Here is a 16,817-nt window from a genome sequence, read left to right on the forward strand (position 1 = left end):
ACCGTAGATAGACACAAATAAAATAAAATAAAATAAAAAAGATAGATCAGTGGACACAAATAAAAAAGATACTTTCAAATTTGATATACGTATCGACTAATGCTTAATACAAAGATAAGTTGTGATTATCTTATGAGTGTGCTGATTGTGTAAAAAACTCAAAGCTATAAGCTGCTTGATACGGAAAAAACAGCTGTCGGTGAGCATGAAAACAAACTAACTACTCTGCTTGACCATATGACAGTCCTTATTTATATTTTTTCACTTCACTAGAAAAGAACAGAATTTTTTTTTCAACAAGTTATATATTGTTATTTCTCTTCATTTGCACATCCTATAACACTAGACTTTATGATAAAAGTTGACTCAAACATTCTTTAACACAGTATAAGATGCAAACATTTGGGAACATAATCGCGCACTAGACATTAGCATGAATATCCACAATCAACTGACTTTTTATTTAGATTCTTCAAACATCACAAAAGGCTCTACCTCATCCTAAAGAATAAAAAAGTTAGGAAAATTAGAGAGATAATATGCACAAAGATTAACACACTGGCAGGCAATAATTTATGTATAGTACTCAATAAGGCCTTAAGAGACCAACACTTTGCATTTGCTTCGGCACATCTGAACTTGTGGTTATATGATTCTATATAACGTAAGGGAATGAACTCCTTGCAGCAATAAAAAGCTAAGGCAGATGAGAGTTGTGCCCTTGATCCTGATGAGTGTTTGAAGGTGAATTGACCACTGGTATGTCTAAGCTGCTCCTTTCTGTTTCGGATGCTACCTCTCTTACATCAGCTATTCTTGACTCTGTTGGTTGAATATCACTCCATTCACCATGTCCGGCGGACTGATGGTTCGTTTGATCCACTGCTAGATCAACTACATTCTCTGGATCGATGGCCCTAGAAACGCTTAAACATGCTTTGTCCACATTCTCTTCTGATAAATCCACATGCTTGGTTTGTGGCAAGTTATTAATACTACTTGAGCAAGACTCTGTCTTCTCAACCACTTGATTCATATCTACCTGCTGCCTGTCAAGAGGAAAATCAATGTTTGAATAATTATAACCTCTAAGCCAAATAAGAAGAAAAACAACATCAATAATGCAGCAGAGTTGACTAATAAAACCCTACATTTGAAACACCCACTCTCCCAAATGCTTAACCACTCTCACTGAATTAAAGTGTGAGAGCAAATCCAACCAGACACAATTGCTCAGGAATAATAAGGACCATACTCATGATTTCCACCATGTCACCATGAGAACTTGCAGAGATATCAAATAAAATAAAATGGTCACTTGCGTTTGCGACGAAGCACTTACAGAAACTTGTGTGCTAAACAATTCATCCTTGATTGGTTACAGCAAATCATAGTTACTCTTTCAGCTTCTTTCACTTTTATGCCTATGATGTGTATGTGCTTAAACTCTATAAGCCCCTATGACAAGCTAAAGAACTAGTGTGCTAAAGGTACTCTTCCTCCAAAAAATACTTATTAAGAGAAAGGTACTCTTCCTCAAAAAATTAGTGTTTGAATGAAATGCTCCCCCCCCCCCCCAAACACCCAAACCCCACCCCAAGACAAAAAGAAACACCTCCTTCCAGCTCAAAGGCTACCTAAATTTCAAATGGATCAAATCACATGTAATGTGTTCAAAGAAACCAGTGAATGGCAAGAAAGAAAATCTCCGACAAAGATAAAATAGTAAACCTTGTTAATTGTGCTTGCAACATATTCACATATGCCAGCAGTTCTTGCTTCTCCTTTGCACTAGCAGCCTCTCTTTGTGCAGCTTCTTTTATTCTAGCCTCCGCATCAGCCTCTGTTACTCTGACCCTTTCTTCTGCCCGAACAGCTGCCCCTTCCAATATTACTGCCTGTTCTCTAGCTTTTGCAAGCTCGGAACGCCATAAATGTGCTTCTTGAATAGCCGAGTCTCTCTGCTTTATCAGTTGATCCATTTCCTTGCTCAGGGTCATAAACTTCTCTTCGAACTCCCTCAGCTATAAACATAACATTCAAGAACATGACTCAGAGAATACAATGCACTAGCTGATAGCCAATGATAGACATGTTAAAACAGCAGGTGCTGACATAGTATCAGTACCTTGGACTTTGAAGATTCCAATTGCTTTTCTGAATCTCCCTTTAAACGCTCGACCTCAGCACAAGCAATTTTCCGTTGCTCATTCATAGTTTGAGCTGCAGATGCTGCAGCCTCTGCGGCTTCAGCAGTTTCAGATAGTTTATCTGCTAACTCTTTTATTGTCGAGTCCCTTGCACGTACTTCCCTGGCCAGATTTTGCAACTCTTCATCCTTAACTCTCAGTGTCTCCTGCAGTATAATACAGTAAATTAAGCAATGCCTTCGTAAATCTGTTAATTCAGTTTGTTGTTGAATAATTGTGACTATGAATTATCCAAAACGTTTTTTTTATAAGGTAAGATTTTATTAAAAAGTTGCCACGATGGTACAAATTACAAAAGACCATCAACTGCCACCAACAAGGCAGCTACATTCCTCCTATCTCTTCTAGAAAATCCTGGTATTATCTGCATTGCTAAGACAGAGAACCGCTTAAAGAATTAAAAGAGGATTTTTGCTTGGCATTCCACCAAGAGTCTCCACCTCGTCACTTTATTGAGTTTCAAGTCCTCTATATTTGGGATTGCAGGTTCACATAGAGTTTATAGTGCATGAAGAAGTCTCGATGTGAGCCAAAAACATCAAATCTCAGAAGAAGACCAAGTCTCTAAACATTCAATAATATGATGCCACAATCACAGAATGAGTAATCCAATAAATTAGATGATTGTGGTGCATTTTCAAGCCCTAATCCAGTTCAGCGTAACCTTCAGTTGTCAATGAAATTATTTTAGCTTGTCGGTAACAAAAGGAAGATGAATGATTTGGTATAAAAATGCCCACTGAGGCTATTGAATCCAAATTCCAATTTTATCCTAGTTTCCAGTAAGTAATTTGAAAAGTCGAGTAGGCTGTTCTATAATACCCGTCAGGAAAAAGAAAATAAGTGGGCTGTAATTTGTTCAAACTTCATTTTCCAGCAGATCAGCCCCTTATTATCCCAATTGCTCAACACAATAAGTTCTCTCCACTACATATGCAACTCCTCCCCTGCCCTCTCCCCAAAGTAAAAATTTAAGTGTACAAGAAAAGTGGTGAGAGAGTCTTGACTAGAGTTTCAACAAAACCCCTCACGACCCTGAGACTTGAGAGAAAGCACCAGGAAGACATTGCCCATTTCTGATCGGCTTAACAAACATGCAGGTGGCAGACAACTGAAGCAAGGTTCTATACGCAGCCTGAAGGTTTCAAAGCTGACCCCTAAACATAAGAAAGATGCAGAGTCACATCCAAACCCTTGTAAGGCATGTTCTGCCTTGAAAACAGCTAATACGTACCCAGCTTTTCACCAAGACCCTAAACAGAACATCATCTAAGACAACATAGCAGAAATTTAAGATTTGAAGGAGACTGTCATTAACGCATGCGTTTCATTCTTTCCTCTGTTTGTATTTCTAAACTGACATTAATGATAAAAAGGAAAAAAGGGGAAATTGCACACTTCCTTACCTTCATTATTGTCAGGTCATCCATTGGACCATCAGGTGTCCTGTTCATCATTGCTCCTAAAGCAGTTCTCATTGCAATCTGCATTGCTGCTTCAACTTCCTTGGAAGCTTCAAGAGCAGTTGAATTAGCTGCGGCAACTACAGTGGCCACCGTTCCCAATTTTGTCGACCCATTTCCACTTAACGAGTTCACAGCCTCTTTGTGAGCCTTTAAGACAAGCTGTGTTGCACTGGTTGTACATATTGGAAGAGGAAAACAAGGAACAATTAGAGTGAATGTTAGCATATTAAGAATAACATCTCCCACGTCTAGTAAAAAATCTTAGAGAACGCAGAAAAAAGGAGAAAATATGCCTTGTGAACTTTAATAACATCAAAGCTCTTCCATAGGGATGGCAATGGGGCAGGGCGGGGCAGGGCAAACTCCAAACGGGGCAGGGCAGGGGAATTTTAAAATGGGGCAGGGCGGGGAGGGGCAGGGTAAAACTTAAATTTTGAAAAACTTTAATGGGGAAGGGCAGGTTTGGGTTTGGTTTGCTGGCTAAAATATGGGCCATTAACGGGATGCCTCTGTATAGCATATATGGGCTATTACCATTTGATTCAGACGCTTATGTTTCCTACTGTTATGTATGGTTATGACTTGGTTAATGTTTCATTACTTTAAAATTAATTCAAACACTTTTTAATATACCTTTATATTTTTTAGACTAATATTTTTAGAAAATAAACCAAAATGCAAGAGTTTCAATCATCACAACCCAATTGTATATATCTAGAACAAGATGCCAGTGTCGCAAAAAAACTGTCAGGAATTAAGTTTTTATTTCTAGTTTATTATGCTCTTTATAAGTAAAATGAAGAAAAAAGGATGCCACGGAAGATTTAACTACAAATCTATTCTAGTTTCTTATATCTAGAAAGGGATAAAACACAGCAAAGTCGGATAAAAAAAAGAAAAATGGATAGGATAGAAAAAACAAAAACTTAAATGGGGCACGGCGGGGCGGGCTTAACGGCGCGGGGCAGGGCAATTTTTTGAAAAAATGCTAAATGGGGCAGGGCAGGGCGGGTCAAAATCTTAGCGGGTCAAAATCTTAGCGGGTCAAGGCTTGCCCTGCCCCGGCCCGCCCTGCCCCATTTGCCATCCCTTCGCTTCCATAGAAATCTTCAATGTGATTCAATATACAGATCAGCAGATAAGTAATATCAAACAAAAAGAGACTGGCATATGTGAAATGGAATGCCTGGGGGAACACATCATTAAGTCAGTCTGTCTAAATGAGGAGAGCAACCCCCAAAACCACCACCCTTGGAAAAGGAATCGTCTCTCTCCACAAGAAAAAAGAAAAAGGAAAGCTGTTACAGGAGCTCAAGTAAAACTATTTTGATTTATAGTATAATCTGCGAGGCAAACTGTTACAAAGAGAGGATGTAGCCTCCAAAACATTAAAGAAATGGAAGCATTGACAACTTACTGCAAGGTAGATACCCAAGCCTTAGCTGCACCGGGGGTTTCTGCACATAGGAAGTAGTCCTTCTTCTGTGGAGTGCCAATATCTGAGTACAGTTAAGAATCAAAGAAGCAACACAAAAAGTTTCCAAACGGGTACAACGATTTGGAACTTCCCATTTATATGCCGGGGGAAGGGGGGTTCCAGGCGATCGGAAAATAAAAGAAATGGTTAATATATTCAAGATAATTACGTATTTACAAAATCCCATCTCAATTCATCCTGGGGGCAGCAGGGAAAATAGGACAAGAATCTTAGAAAACAAAGTTGGATACAGAAACAGCAGCCATCATATTTTGGCAGTCCACTGAAACCGAGAGACAGGGAACAAGATTAGTCACCAGGAAGAGTGAAGGAATCTGGTCTTGAAAAAACAGACTTTTACTCATCCCAAAAATTATCTTATAAGCTTACTGGAAGTTTACAGGAGATAATGCTATTGTGCTATTGGCATCGAATAATATGGTACCCTTGATTGTTGGCTCATTCCTCCTGGCCCTAGAAACCAAATGAAAGAAAACTTGAACAAGGAAACTAACATTGGATAGAGAATTTGAAACTATAAGAAAATGTCTAGCCCAACAAAACCTACTTGTATTCCATTTTTCCAGTTGTTGGATCCAATATCACCCATCTCTCGTTCCACTTCCTCAGCTGTTCAACAAGCCCAAAAGGTTTTGTCAAATTGGCAAATCAGGAAGTTTCGAAAACTTTCAACAAATGATTGAAACTAAATAATATAGAATGACAAATTCAATGTCCATCTAGTAGACAAAGAACCCATATGTTAACGACTTCACCAACAAATGATCTTACTTTATTCGCAAGTCCAAGTTTGTTTCACAAGTTTTGGGAAAGAATTTGACTTCAACTTGAAATAATTATTTCAAGTCGCAATAGTGATTTCAACTTCAAATAACTTGTTTAAACTCTACACACAAATCTTCAACTTTCAAGAAATCTTTTCCTTAAATAATTATAGCTATCCAAACACAGCTTCAACTTCAACTTCCACAAACTTAATTACCAACTGGAACCTCAAATATATTGTTTTCAACTTCAACTCAAATTGTGTCCAAACACATACTGAAAGACCTCATCAAGCAACAGGTGAATAACGAGATAACAATGACTTGACTTAGTTATAGCTGAGCTGGATGCCGAGTGCCGCATGATTTACATTATCTCCTCAGTAAGTGAAATGCAGTCTTCTGGATAGAGCTCTACGGAATGCACTACCTAGTGAACAACTTTAGAAAACCAGCAAGGAAGCAGAAGCCAATACCTAACACCAAAACAGCATCTGAAAGTTTAACGTCGCCTATATTCAGCTAAATTTATATTTTTAGCAAACATCTTCTAAAGGGGTAAGCAAAAAGCTTTCAGCACAACCTTAAGCATCCTATAAGATCCTACTTATATCGAACTCATAGTTTTTGCAGTGACTCGGATCTATGGTTTTGGTCGTAGAAAATCTGCCAAAAACCTAAACCAAGCTGACCATATCAATCGTGTAGAAAAATTTAATTAGTTTGCTACATAGATAAAACCTCTAAAGAAGAAGAAAAAAAATATGAGAGCTTCCAGCAAAATTATTAGGTGCTAGGTGCTAATTAGAAGAAATGGATTCAGATCCCTCCAGTTTCAATTGTAGATGGAGCACGTAAACAACGGGTTCAACTGATCCCAGTATTTACACAGAGTACAGATACATATGTAAAAAACACTAAAATTAAAAAATGTTACATTTTGAACCAATAATTTAAGTATGATGAGTTCTGTGATAAAATCTAACGGTTGAACCTATCAAATTAAAATTCTAGATCTTCTCTATCCAGTTTTCCATTGCAGATTTTGATGTGCAACATGCAGAATAATTTATTTAGTTCTGCAGGTAGATAACACCTCAAAAGGAAAAAAATTACAAGAGAACTTTCCAAAAAAATTATTAGGTGCTATTTAAAAGTGATGGACCACGATCCCTCTAGTTTACCAACACAGGTTTTGATGTGCAACACGTACTGAAGCTAGAAGGGCAAAGATTTTGTTCCTTAAACTCAGCTTCTAACCTAAAGTTGAGGTCAATAAGACGTCAACTGGCAGCATGTTCAGAAGTAGCATAAAATACGGAGCCACAAATAATGTTTTGATAAGGTATGGAGCCACCAAAAATAGACGATGTTTGAAAGCTTCCTTCTGTTATATGAAGGACTTTTTTTTTTCTTCTTTGTTTTCTTTTTTGTTTTGGTTGAAAAGTTCAATTATATGAGAGAATTGAATAACTAAATCATGAGAACCACGTCTTTGGAAGATTCTTCATCCTATTTTTTGATAAAGAAGATTCTCTACTTTGCAATACAGCTTCTATGCGAAGGTATTCCCATTACAACAATCAATTATACTTTTTTTTATTGTTATACACCAATCAATTATACTTTTCATTAGAAAATCCTTTTTAGACAATATGGAGGACTAAAATGATTTGGTGATATATATCGCCCCTATAGAACAAAGTATACTACACAACCAAAAGAAAAAGTGAAACTCCACAAATCTTGGGAACGATTAGCATTTTTCCGAAAGTCTTATAATTTTATTCTAGTTTAGGGAAAAGAAACTTTTAGGATTTTTGGAACTAACTCATCACACTTTGAGCAAATAAACATTAGGAAGTAGAGGTGGACTTTCTAAATTTTAGCATGTATATACTTCTTTAATGCCATGTGCTAATATTATATTTATAGCATAATAGTTTTTTGTTGAAAAGTCAACAATTTCATTGAGGACACACCAATCAGTACATAATGTGAGTTCACATGACACCTCCAAAAGATTCATCCAATGATCTAAAAACTATAGGACATCTTGTTGTCTCACAAAATAATGAAACAAAAAGCTCTTAATTCTCTACGACAAACTTTTAACCGCTTCAAAAAGTTTTCTATTTCTTTTTTCTATAAATCAGCTAGAAGGTGCATCTAGGCAAATTTCCATAACTCTATCTTCCTAGCATCTCGTTTTCTCAATGTCTGACCAGGCAGTGCTTCCTCCACAGTCATATCCTTATATGTAAAGTCCATTCCACATCAAACATGGAATAAATTAGAGATCATATTTCTACTAGAAGCAGCAGATGGTCCACATCCTTATCCAAAAACAAACCCAACAAACTACTATCCCCTCCTCATCAAATTGTCTATCATGAGTATAGTGTTCCTATCTACACACCAAGTAAAGCAAGCCACTTTCTTTTTCTTAGGAGAATTCATCTTCCATATAGATCTTCATATGAGCCTTGAGTCATTGTTGTTATTTAGATGAACACAATATGATTCCATCGAAACTCTTCATAGATAATCCCCTTCATAACACAATCTTCTTCTCCAAATTTTTTGTAATTGTAGATCATTCACCATATTCATCACATCATCCTATTCCGACTCTTGAATGGATCTTCTATACATGTCCAAGGACACTTGGCTTCTATCTCTTTTAAGGACATCAACTATTTATCTTTTCAAAAACAAACGAGAACATCAACCAAAGTAGCATCCTTATTTGTTCTGGTCATAAATATAAATGTATGAACTCATCTTTCATAGTTGAAATCCCATTCGCACCGTCTAAGTAGCATCGATTAGATTTGCCATTCTCAGAGTGTAATGCCAATGTATCTTGAGAACTCATTCCATTCCTTCGTAGTTCCAAACTTCCAATACATAAGCTAGTCTTGTACGAGGTTATTGCTCTCCAGGAAACATCCATGTTTTACTAGTATCACCTTAACCTTCCTAATAGCTCCTCGCAGACAAATCTTAATAACAATTTCTTTAATGAAGATTTACAAAAGGTGCTTAAAGTGTTGCAATCAAGCATGTTGCAACAATTTCCAGAAAATACTTGCCGAAAAATATAAAGAATACATTTTTAATCACATTTAATAACGCCTAACTTGCAATTACAAAATCTTCATCAAAATACCATCATGGACTTACTTTTTAAAATTAAACTACACGAAAGGCTGATTTTGTGGTCGAGGAATCAGCTCACTAGTCACTATAATCTTTCCTCAACATAGTCCAATTGACAAACTCTTTTAAGTTATGCATTAGTGTTCCAGCATAACTGAGCAGTTCATAACCAGTATCGGAATTAAAAGAGTCAAAATTCAGATTATGCCATTGACCCACATGATCTGAATCTTGTAAATCACACATTAAACAACATAGAAAAGGTTAAATGATACCAAATACCAATTTCCTCTATATCCCTTCTGCTCTATTGATTTGCCTTTTAAGACAAATTACCTATACTTAAAAGAAGAAAAAAAGGACAAACGATTATGGCTTACAGTCTCAGATCGTTTGAGAAGTGGGCCTTGTAGTAAATTCCGTCCAGAACCAGAAGCCAATTGCCGTTTGATCTTCTCTAAATTTGTCTTTGTATCTGCATCTCCCTTTTAAGAAAAACCCCATTTTAGTCTTCGTTAGGAAAGTGATTTGTACGGGTATTAAATTAGGGTATAAGAAAAATTGGGCACTTACCAGAGGAGCTCCATTAGAAGCCATGGGTGGAAGGTTGGTTGAGAAATGAAGAAGAGAAATCGCAGTGGTTGTTTGAGAAAGGGCTATATTAAGTGAGACACGCGCTGGATGATGAGCGTAGGGTCTTTTACTACTAGGGATTGTGACTTGGTCCGTCTCGATTGATAGGGGTGTTCAAAGCCGATCTGAAACCGAAAACCGAACCGAACCGAAGCTTAATGGCTTACTGGTAACGACTTAACGGCTTAACGGACGGGGAACGGATTAAATTTTTTTTATTAACGACTTATCGGTTTGGGGGCGGATTATTCAATTTTCTTAACGGATAATCCGTTAATCCGTTAAGAATATATATATATATATATATATATATATATATATATATATATATATATATATATATATATATATATATATATATATATATATATATATATATATATATAATGAGTCCAGTAATGGAATATAGAATTGATCAAATTTTGCTAAATAGGAGTATAGGAATATAATCAATTTAACTGGAAGTAGAAGTTGAATAAAAAGTTTCTGATTTATTACAACACTAACAAAAATAAAAGAAATTGATTCAATATCTATCACTTCCAGAGCAAAATGACATACATAAATTGCTTATATTTTATGAACATTAATTAGATGAAACAACAGATCTGTCCCCGAGAAACTAATGAGACTAGACCTTAATTAGAAAGTTGGGAAATCTAAAGAAAAAAGGAACACACGTTTCACAAACCTTAATGATTTCAAGAGGAAGCTGTTGTCGAAGAGAAGCGCAAAGAGTAATCATTTCTTGTCATTCTTTTTTAAACCAAAGTCATGTCAAGTCTATATTTTTTTGCTTATTTTCCTTCTTCTGGTAGTACTGCTGGATTCCTAGAATCATTGATAATTTTGCTAGGCCGATAAACCGCCCGATAACCACCCGAATAGAGCTAAACCGATACCAATCCGCCTGATACCTTATCGGGCGGCTAGCGGATTAATACATTTAAAAGCCGATAACCGATAAGTCAAACCGTTAAAAGTAAATAACCGCCCAATCCGCCCGATAAGCAGCCCTATCTTGGACCTGCTGGTGAATGTTGTTATTCTTGGCTTCGTGTACGGTGTCCGCTATATGCCTTCCAGCCAAATTATATTTGGATATGTAGGTCCATTCGAGAGAAAACTGTTCCTACCAATGTTTTTTTCATACCCAATCTCGAATTCAGAGTTCAAACTAAGAATAACCTCATGTGCTATAGTACATTCTTCGGTGGTGTGGTGAATGTTATTATTCACGACTTCATTCAACAGTCTTTTATATAGGAGGTTAAAATTTGCTTTTAAGTTTATATATAAACTGAAAATATAATGATTTTTATACCATCAGCGGTCATTTGATTAATGGGATTAAGATACTAATCTCGAAATAAAATATAAAATTATATTTGCCATATTTGATTATGGGAATTTTCTTGTACCAAATTATTGATATTAGCAATCCCGCATTAAATGTGTCATAATGATCACAAGATTAAAATTTCAGAATTATTAATCTCTGGATATCGAGTTTGGAATCAAACAACCCCTTAGATTCATTAAACTAGGGCGAATTGCATAAACACTCATGTAATTTATTATAATATATTAGAAGATGAAGCGCTTAGAGAAATGTATTTGTCTTTTTTATCATTGAATAAAATAATTATTTAATTATTTTTCTAACATTTAACTATATAATAAGTAAAGGTTTGTGTACGACCACGGGTATTTCTGAAAATATCATTTACTTTATGGGCAATTTAGTAATTTTTGTCATTGCAACTTTAGATAAAACTTGGGTCAAGACTTTCTGTTCTTGCTCCAGTTTTAGTTTGCCCTATTAGCTTACATATTTTATTGCTCATGTTTCAATTTGTCTCACATTCTTGGCCTTCACTCTTTTAAGTGCGAGCTTAATAATTTGAGGAAAACACAATGTCTCTTTCTTTTTGCATTATCTGTTGGTAAGTTTATCCATCTTTGTTTAATTGTTCTATTTGAATGTGGTGCGACCTCTCTGGTTCGATGAGTTATTTGTGCAATTTTTCTTTGTTTATTCCATAATTTGGTGATTATATGTTAGTGTTCTATAGTATTGTTTTGAGTTGCTTGAATTTTTACATGCATGTCAGTAATTGCACCTAATCTGCTCATGTATTATGAAATTTGTCTTTGTTACCAACTAACTAGTCCACAATTAAGTTGCTTTTACTAAAAATTTAAGGTATCAAAAGTGTTGCTGCAAGATTGGCTCTCAGACAATTAATTGTTTCTTGTCCTTTTGGCTTCATGTTTGCTCTGTTACTGAAAGTAACTTTCATTCCTCTCCTCTTTGTATCCTTTTTTTCTTTCACAGTTTTCTCTGCTTGGGTTATGAGCTTTCCTTCTTCTCTCGAATAATTTCTGCTGAGTTCTTTTTTCAAACTTCCGATGTTTCTGTTTAGTTTCTTTAGTTACTTTAACTATTACAGTTTTCTATTTTATATTGTATATGCAAAGTTGATTATTTAAAACTAAGAAATAGGGAGATGAAATCATGTTGTTCTCTATTCCATTCTACTCGCTACCAAGTCATACAACAAAGTATTCGTGGTGATCTTCATTGGGATTCAACTGAGGTAACTCAATTAGATAAGTGTTTAATCCTTAGTTCTATTATGAATAACCTTGCGTCTCTAACAGAAATTCAGGAATTTTTGTGTATGTGATAATATCGTTCATTTATTTCTGTAGGCAGTCTGTCATAAGATCCATTCTGGTGCATCATTAAAGGTGAGTTTGTATTTTTTTTTTACTTGGACACATTTTTAGAAGTTCAAAACGAAAAAAAACTATCATTGATAGGATACTTTCAGAAACATGTCTGGTCGTACACGAACCTTTACTTATTATATAGTTAAATATGACTTCTCTATGACAATGAGAAAAGCGTGAATCTCGCTGACAACTTTAAGCATGGATAGTTGCATTAGCTTGAAATAAAGGGTAGCGAGTGTGATTAAAAGACTTTAATTGACTTTTAAGTTGATAATGCGTTGATGTTTTCATTGAATATTTCGTCTCATTTTAGTTAAGGTTTAGAAAGCCGACAATTTTTGTCTTTAGGAGTCTTGGTTTTTGTGTCTTGAAGTGTAAAATTGGTTTCTACGACATAAATATTGTAAGAAAATTTGGCAAGTTGCACAAGTGAGGGTAATCTATTATTGAAGCTTTTTTCTTGAACTTTCATTATCGAGGGACATGAGCTACTCTCCAGGATGATGCATGACCAATTTTAATGCTTTTTATTATTTTTTTGTGCGAAAGATAATATTGCATTAAACATAAATAAAGCTACTACAGAGAAGGTGATGCTTGCGCATCAAGAAGGTAGTTGTTGTCTATTTATCTATTACAAGGATTAATACTATCTATTCTAACATTGTTATCCACCATATTATCTCCATTGGAAGCAGCCGTTTGTTGATCATTGTCATAGATTACAAAAGTGTTGCGATTCATGTCCTCCTCTTGTTCCTGTTGTGTGCATGTTGTCTTCCTAAAACGAGTTTCTCCTGCCTGATTCCTTTGCAAAAAGATGCTGACAAAATCCGGTGGCTCTTCAAAAATAGATGGTTTTCCAGTAGAGGCCATGTTGCATCCCGCCTTTACTAAACCATCAACCACCTCATTCCCCTCTCTGTAGGTATATGCAATGGTAACACTATGAAGTTGGTCCATGAGGTACCTACAATCATCGAGTATATTAGTATAAATGATCTTGTCTTTTTTTAACATTGTAAGTACCTCTGATGCATCGATGTTTATTTCCAACGGGACCAAATTGTATGTGTTTGCCAATTCCAGTTCATAGAATAGAGCCTTTAGTTCTGCCTGGACGATGGTGGCATTGTCCAAATTGCCTACAAAACCTATTATCCAATTTCCATTTGAGTCGCGTATAGTTCCTCCTATACCTGCTTTCTGAATTAACGTTGATATAGCTCCATTTGTATTTAATTTGTAGTAGTTTGGTTTAGGGGGTTATCCATTTGATAGGTTGCATTATAGGGATTTTGGTTGTTGCTACCTTTGCAGCTAAATAGGTAAATTCCTGTGCATGATTAGTAATTTTTTTAATAAGTGATAGGTGTTGCAGTGTATTATTAAAATTGTGATTGCTATGATTAATCCAAATGTCCCACAATGTGTACGAAATAAAAGTTTTGCTATTTATATGGTAAGGCATGTTGTTGTACTTTGTATTAATGAGTTTCATTAACCAATCTGATGGTTGAGAGTATGTAGTTATATTGTTGATCAAGTTTGGTATACCTAATTCATTCCATATATGTTTTATGTTAGAACATTCTAAAATATATGATTAATAGTTTTCGGGTCTGTATTACAAATTTGACATCGGTCGTCTACTGTGATTCCTATATAGTGTAGGTATTTTTTTGTTGGCAACATGTTATGCATTATAAGCCAAAGGAATGTTTTTATCTTGGATGGTATTTGAATCTTCCAAATCCAATTATAAGCGAGTGTGTGTTGTTGTAAATTTAAATCCTGCTGTAACAATTGTGAATACATTGATTGGACAGTAAATTTACCATTGTTGGATAATCCCCAAGAGATAGTGTCCACTTTGTTTGTGTGGATAGGTACATTAACCCTATTGAATTCATTTTTAAAAGAGTTTGTAATGTGAAAAGGTATTTCTACCCATTTTCAATTATTATGATCTCTGTAAGTGTTAATAGTTCTCGTAGTATGTTCTAAAAGTATAGGACCATGCACTAAGGATCTAACTGTGGTGTTAGGAGCAATCCATGGCTCCGATCAGAAGTTTATTTTCAAATTTGTACCTACCTACAATTGAATGCCATTTTGGCATTTTTTCCAACCTAACATAATGTTTTTCCAAATATGAGATGAATTTTGTATTATATGTTTGTTTTTATATTTATGAATAAGTGTATTTGCCCATAGTTGATTAGGTGAATGAAATAGTCGCCATGCCAATCCTGCCAGTAGTGCCTTATTAGGCCTCCTACATTTTGGGCATGATAACTCTTTTCCAATTAACTAAATGAATCTTTCTTTTTTTGTTGAGTAGTTTTCTATAGGAAATTGCGCATGTATTGCTCTATTTTGTGAATAATATTTTTAGGAATTGCAATGTATTGCATTATGTGGTTTGCTAAACTAGAAAGTGTTGATTTAATGAGAGTAATTCGTCCTGGTAGTGATAGGAAGTGAACTTTCCAGCCTGCAAGTCTAGCCTTGAAGTTATCTAATAAAAATTGGAAATCTGATTTATTAAGTCTATTTTGAAACATTGGGAAATCTAACTATTTTCCAAATTGTTTCCCTTCATTCATACTAAAGCGGGGGAGGATATTATTTTTTTCTTCAGTAGCACAGTTATTAAAGAAAAAAGTTCTTGATTTTTGGAAGTTAATAGTTTGTCTTGATAGGTTAGTAAAGGTGTTAAGAGTATTGATGATAGGCTATAATTACGTATTTTAGTCGCTTATTACACTTAAATTTACTGCACTTTAATCGAGTTTGAGTTTTAATCGCTAATGTCTTGCACTAATTGGGGACAGGAAGGGGTGAGCCATCAAGAAGAGCTTTAATTGCATGTGATATAGTGTGTATGCCTTTCTCAGCAAGTGGGTTAAATGTACTGGACATTCATATATTGAACAAATTTGCACCGTGTAAACTACTATGGGTTGTTAGTGCAAAGAAGGATATCCTTCGGATACAATGGATACATAACTATTACATCAAAGGGCAAGATAGCATGAGGATAGATACTCCTAAACAAGCATGCTGGCTTGTTAGGAAGATTTTTGATATCAGATATTGGTTTCTGGAAAAGTATACAAGTGCTCAGTTACACAGGTGTTGATATCCAATTTTTTCTATGTATTTTTATATGCAAAATACTTTCAAAATAGTATATATGTGCATATATAAGTATGTCCAAATATTTTAGCATTTTTCTTAATTTTTAAAAGATTTTAAATCAATTTATTGCCTATTTTAACAATACAAAAACCAATAATTGTTCCTCAAATAATCATTTTGGTGATTAACTTATTTTATTCTCACATTTATACCAAAATATAGCTAAGGTAATTTTTACTCATTTTTACAAATTTATTTAGTATTTTTAAAGCTAAATTGCATATAATTACAATTTTAGCCTATTTTAAGATTTAATAGCATTTTATAATTATGAAATTAATTCCAGTATTTTTTAATTTAATATTTGGGTATTATTAATTAATTTAGTACATTTAATTTGTTTCAGAAATCATTTTACCTATATTTATAAAATAAAAGGGAAAAAGTGGCTACTTAAAATCTAGCCCTAACTATTTCAATTTTGGCCTAAAATCAGCCCCCAATTAAACCCAATTTTTTAAACGGACCAGCCCAATTCAATTTAACCCGCCCCTAACCCAACTAAAGTCTACCCGACCCAGACCCCCTCTTATCCTGGCCGTTGATCTCTGAGATCAACGGCCCCTACCCATTCTTGCCTTTTTAATCCAAACGACTACCCTAATCCCCTCATTTTCTCTTCTATCAGCCGCCTCTAAATGCTCCACTCCCTCAAACTCTCTCGAATGTTCTCAAAACCCTAATCGCCTCCTATCGTCTTCAATCTCAAAACCACCGGAATCCATGGCTTCTCAGGCCATGGAAGCCCTACACTCACCCCTCCTTACTCTTATACGCCTGGTACTTGGAGGTTCGAGGTCTGACCTCGAAGGTTTCCGCTCATATCTTCGCCGATCCAAGGTTCTACGGTCATCTTCGGCCTTGCTCCGGCGTACAATGGTGTTTTGAGCCTGGTTCTGACTTCTCCGACTCAGATCAGACCTTTTCCAAGCCTTTCTCATTTCTAGGGCTCTTCTGAAATCCTAACTCTTCGAGGTTTTCTCCGATCTTTTTAGATCTGTTATGTATCTATGCTCTACTTGAGTTTTCAAAATGATTTCCCTAACTTTTCTTTCAAAATTACTTTTCAAAGTTCTTCTTTTACGATCTAGGGTTTTTTGAAAATGCTTAAATGCCTATCTGATCTTCTTCTCCTTTCCTT

At 35.3% G+C, this 16,817-nt stretch overlaps 1 protein-coding gene and 1 long non-coding RNA gene across 2 annotated transcripts; one reads left to right on the top strand and one right to left on the bottom strand.

Annotated features, from left to right (window-relative positions):
- Positions 1 to 436: 436 nt before the first annotated feature.
- LOC107789961 (uncharacterized) lies at positions 437 to 9,760 on the bottom strand. The gene is made up of 10 exons (XM_016611842.2): positions 9,674 to 9,760; positions 9,481 to 9,585; positions 5,722 to 5,783; positions 5,544 to 5,627; positions 5,405 to 5,436; positions 5,094 to 5,175; positions 3,617 to 3,845; positions 2,129 to 2,356; positions 1,732 to 2,024; positions 437 to 1,049 (listed from the first exon to the last, which is right to left on the bottom strand). Exons 1-10 carry the CDS (start codon positions 9,695 to 9,697, stop codon positions 698 to 700), a joined length of 1,491 nt encoding a protein of 496 aa, XP_016467328.2. The 5' UTR covers positions 9,698 to 9,760; the 3' UTR covers positions 437 to 697.
- A 1,791-nt stretch (positions 9,761 to 11,551) lies between these two features.
- Positions 11,552 to 15,645, top strand: LOC107789955 (uncharacterized). Its single transcript, XR_001648944.2, has 3 exons — positions 11,552 to 12,333; positions 12,449 to 12,487; positions 15,310 to 15,645. It is a non-coding gene; the product is annotated as an uncharacterized LOC107789955 (long non-coding RNA).
- The last annotated feature ends 1,172 nt before the right edge of the window (positions 15,646 to 16,817 follow it).

This window comes from Nicotiana tabacum, chromosome 11 (genome assembly GCF_000715075.1).
Source record: "Nicotiana tabacum cultivar K326 chromosome 11, ASM71507v2, whole genome shotgun sequence".
NCBI lineage: Eukaryota > Viridiplantae > Streptophyta > Magnoliopsida > Solanales > Solanaceae > Nicotiana > Nicotiana tabacum.

Excerpts from the sequence above, each read along its gene's own strand:
- LOC107789961 (XM_016611842.2), bottom strand. The coding sequence starts at position 9,697 with ATGGCTTCTAATGGAGCTCCTCTG. Across the intron at positions 3,846-5,093 it reads GCTTGGGTATCTACCTTGCA|TGCAACACAGCTTGTCTTAA; the intron begins GTAAGTTGTCAA and ends ATGTACAACCAG. Across the intron at positions 2,025-2,128 it reads TGGAATCTTCAAAGTCCAAG|CTGAGGGAGTTCGAAGAGAA; the intron begins GTACTGATACTA and ends TTATGTTTATAG.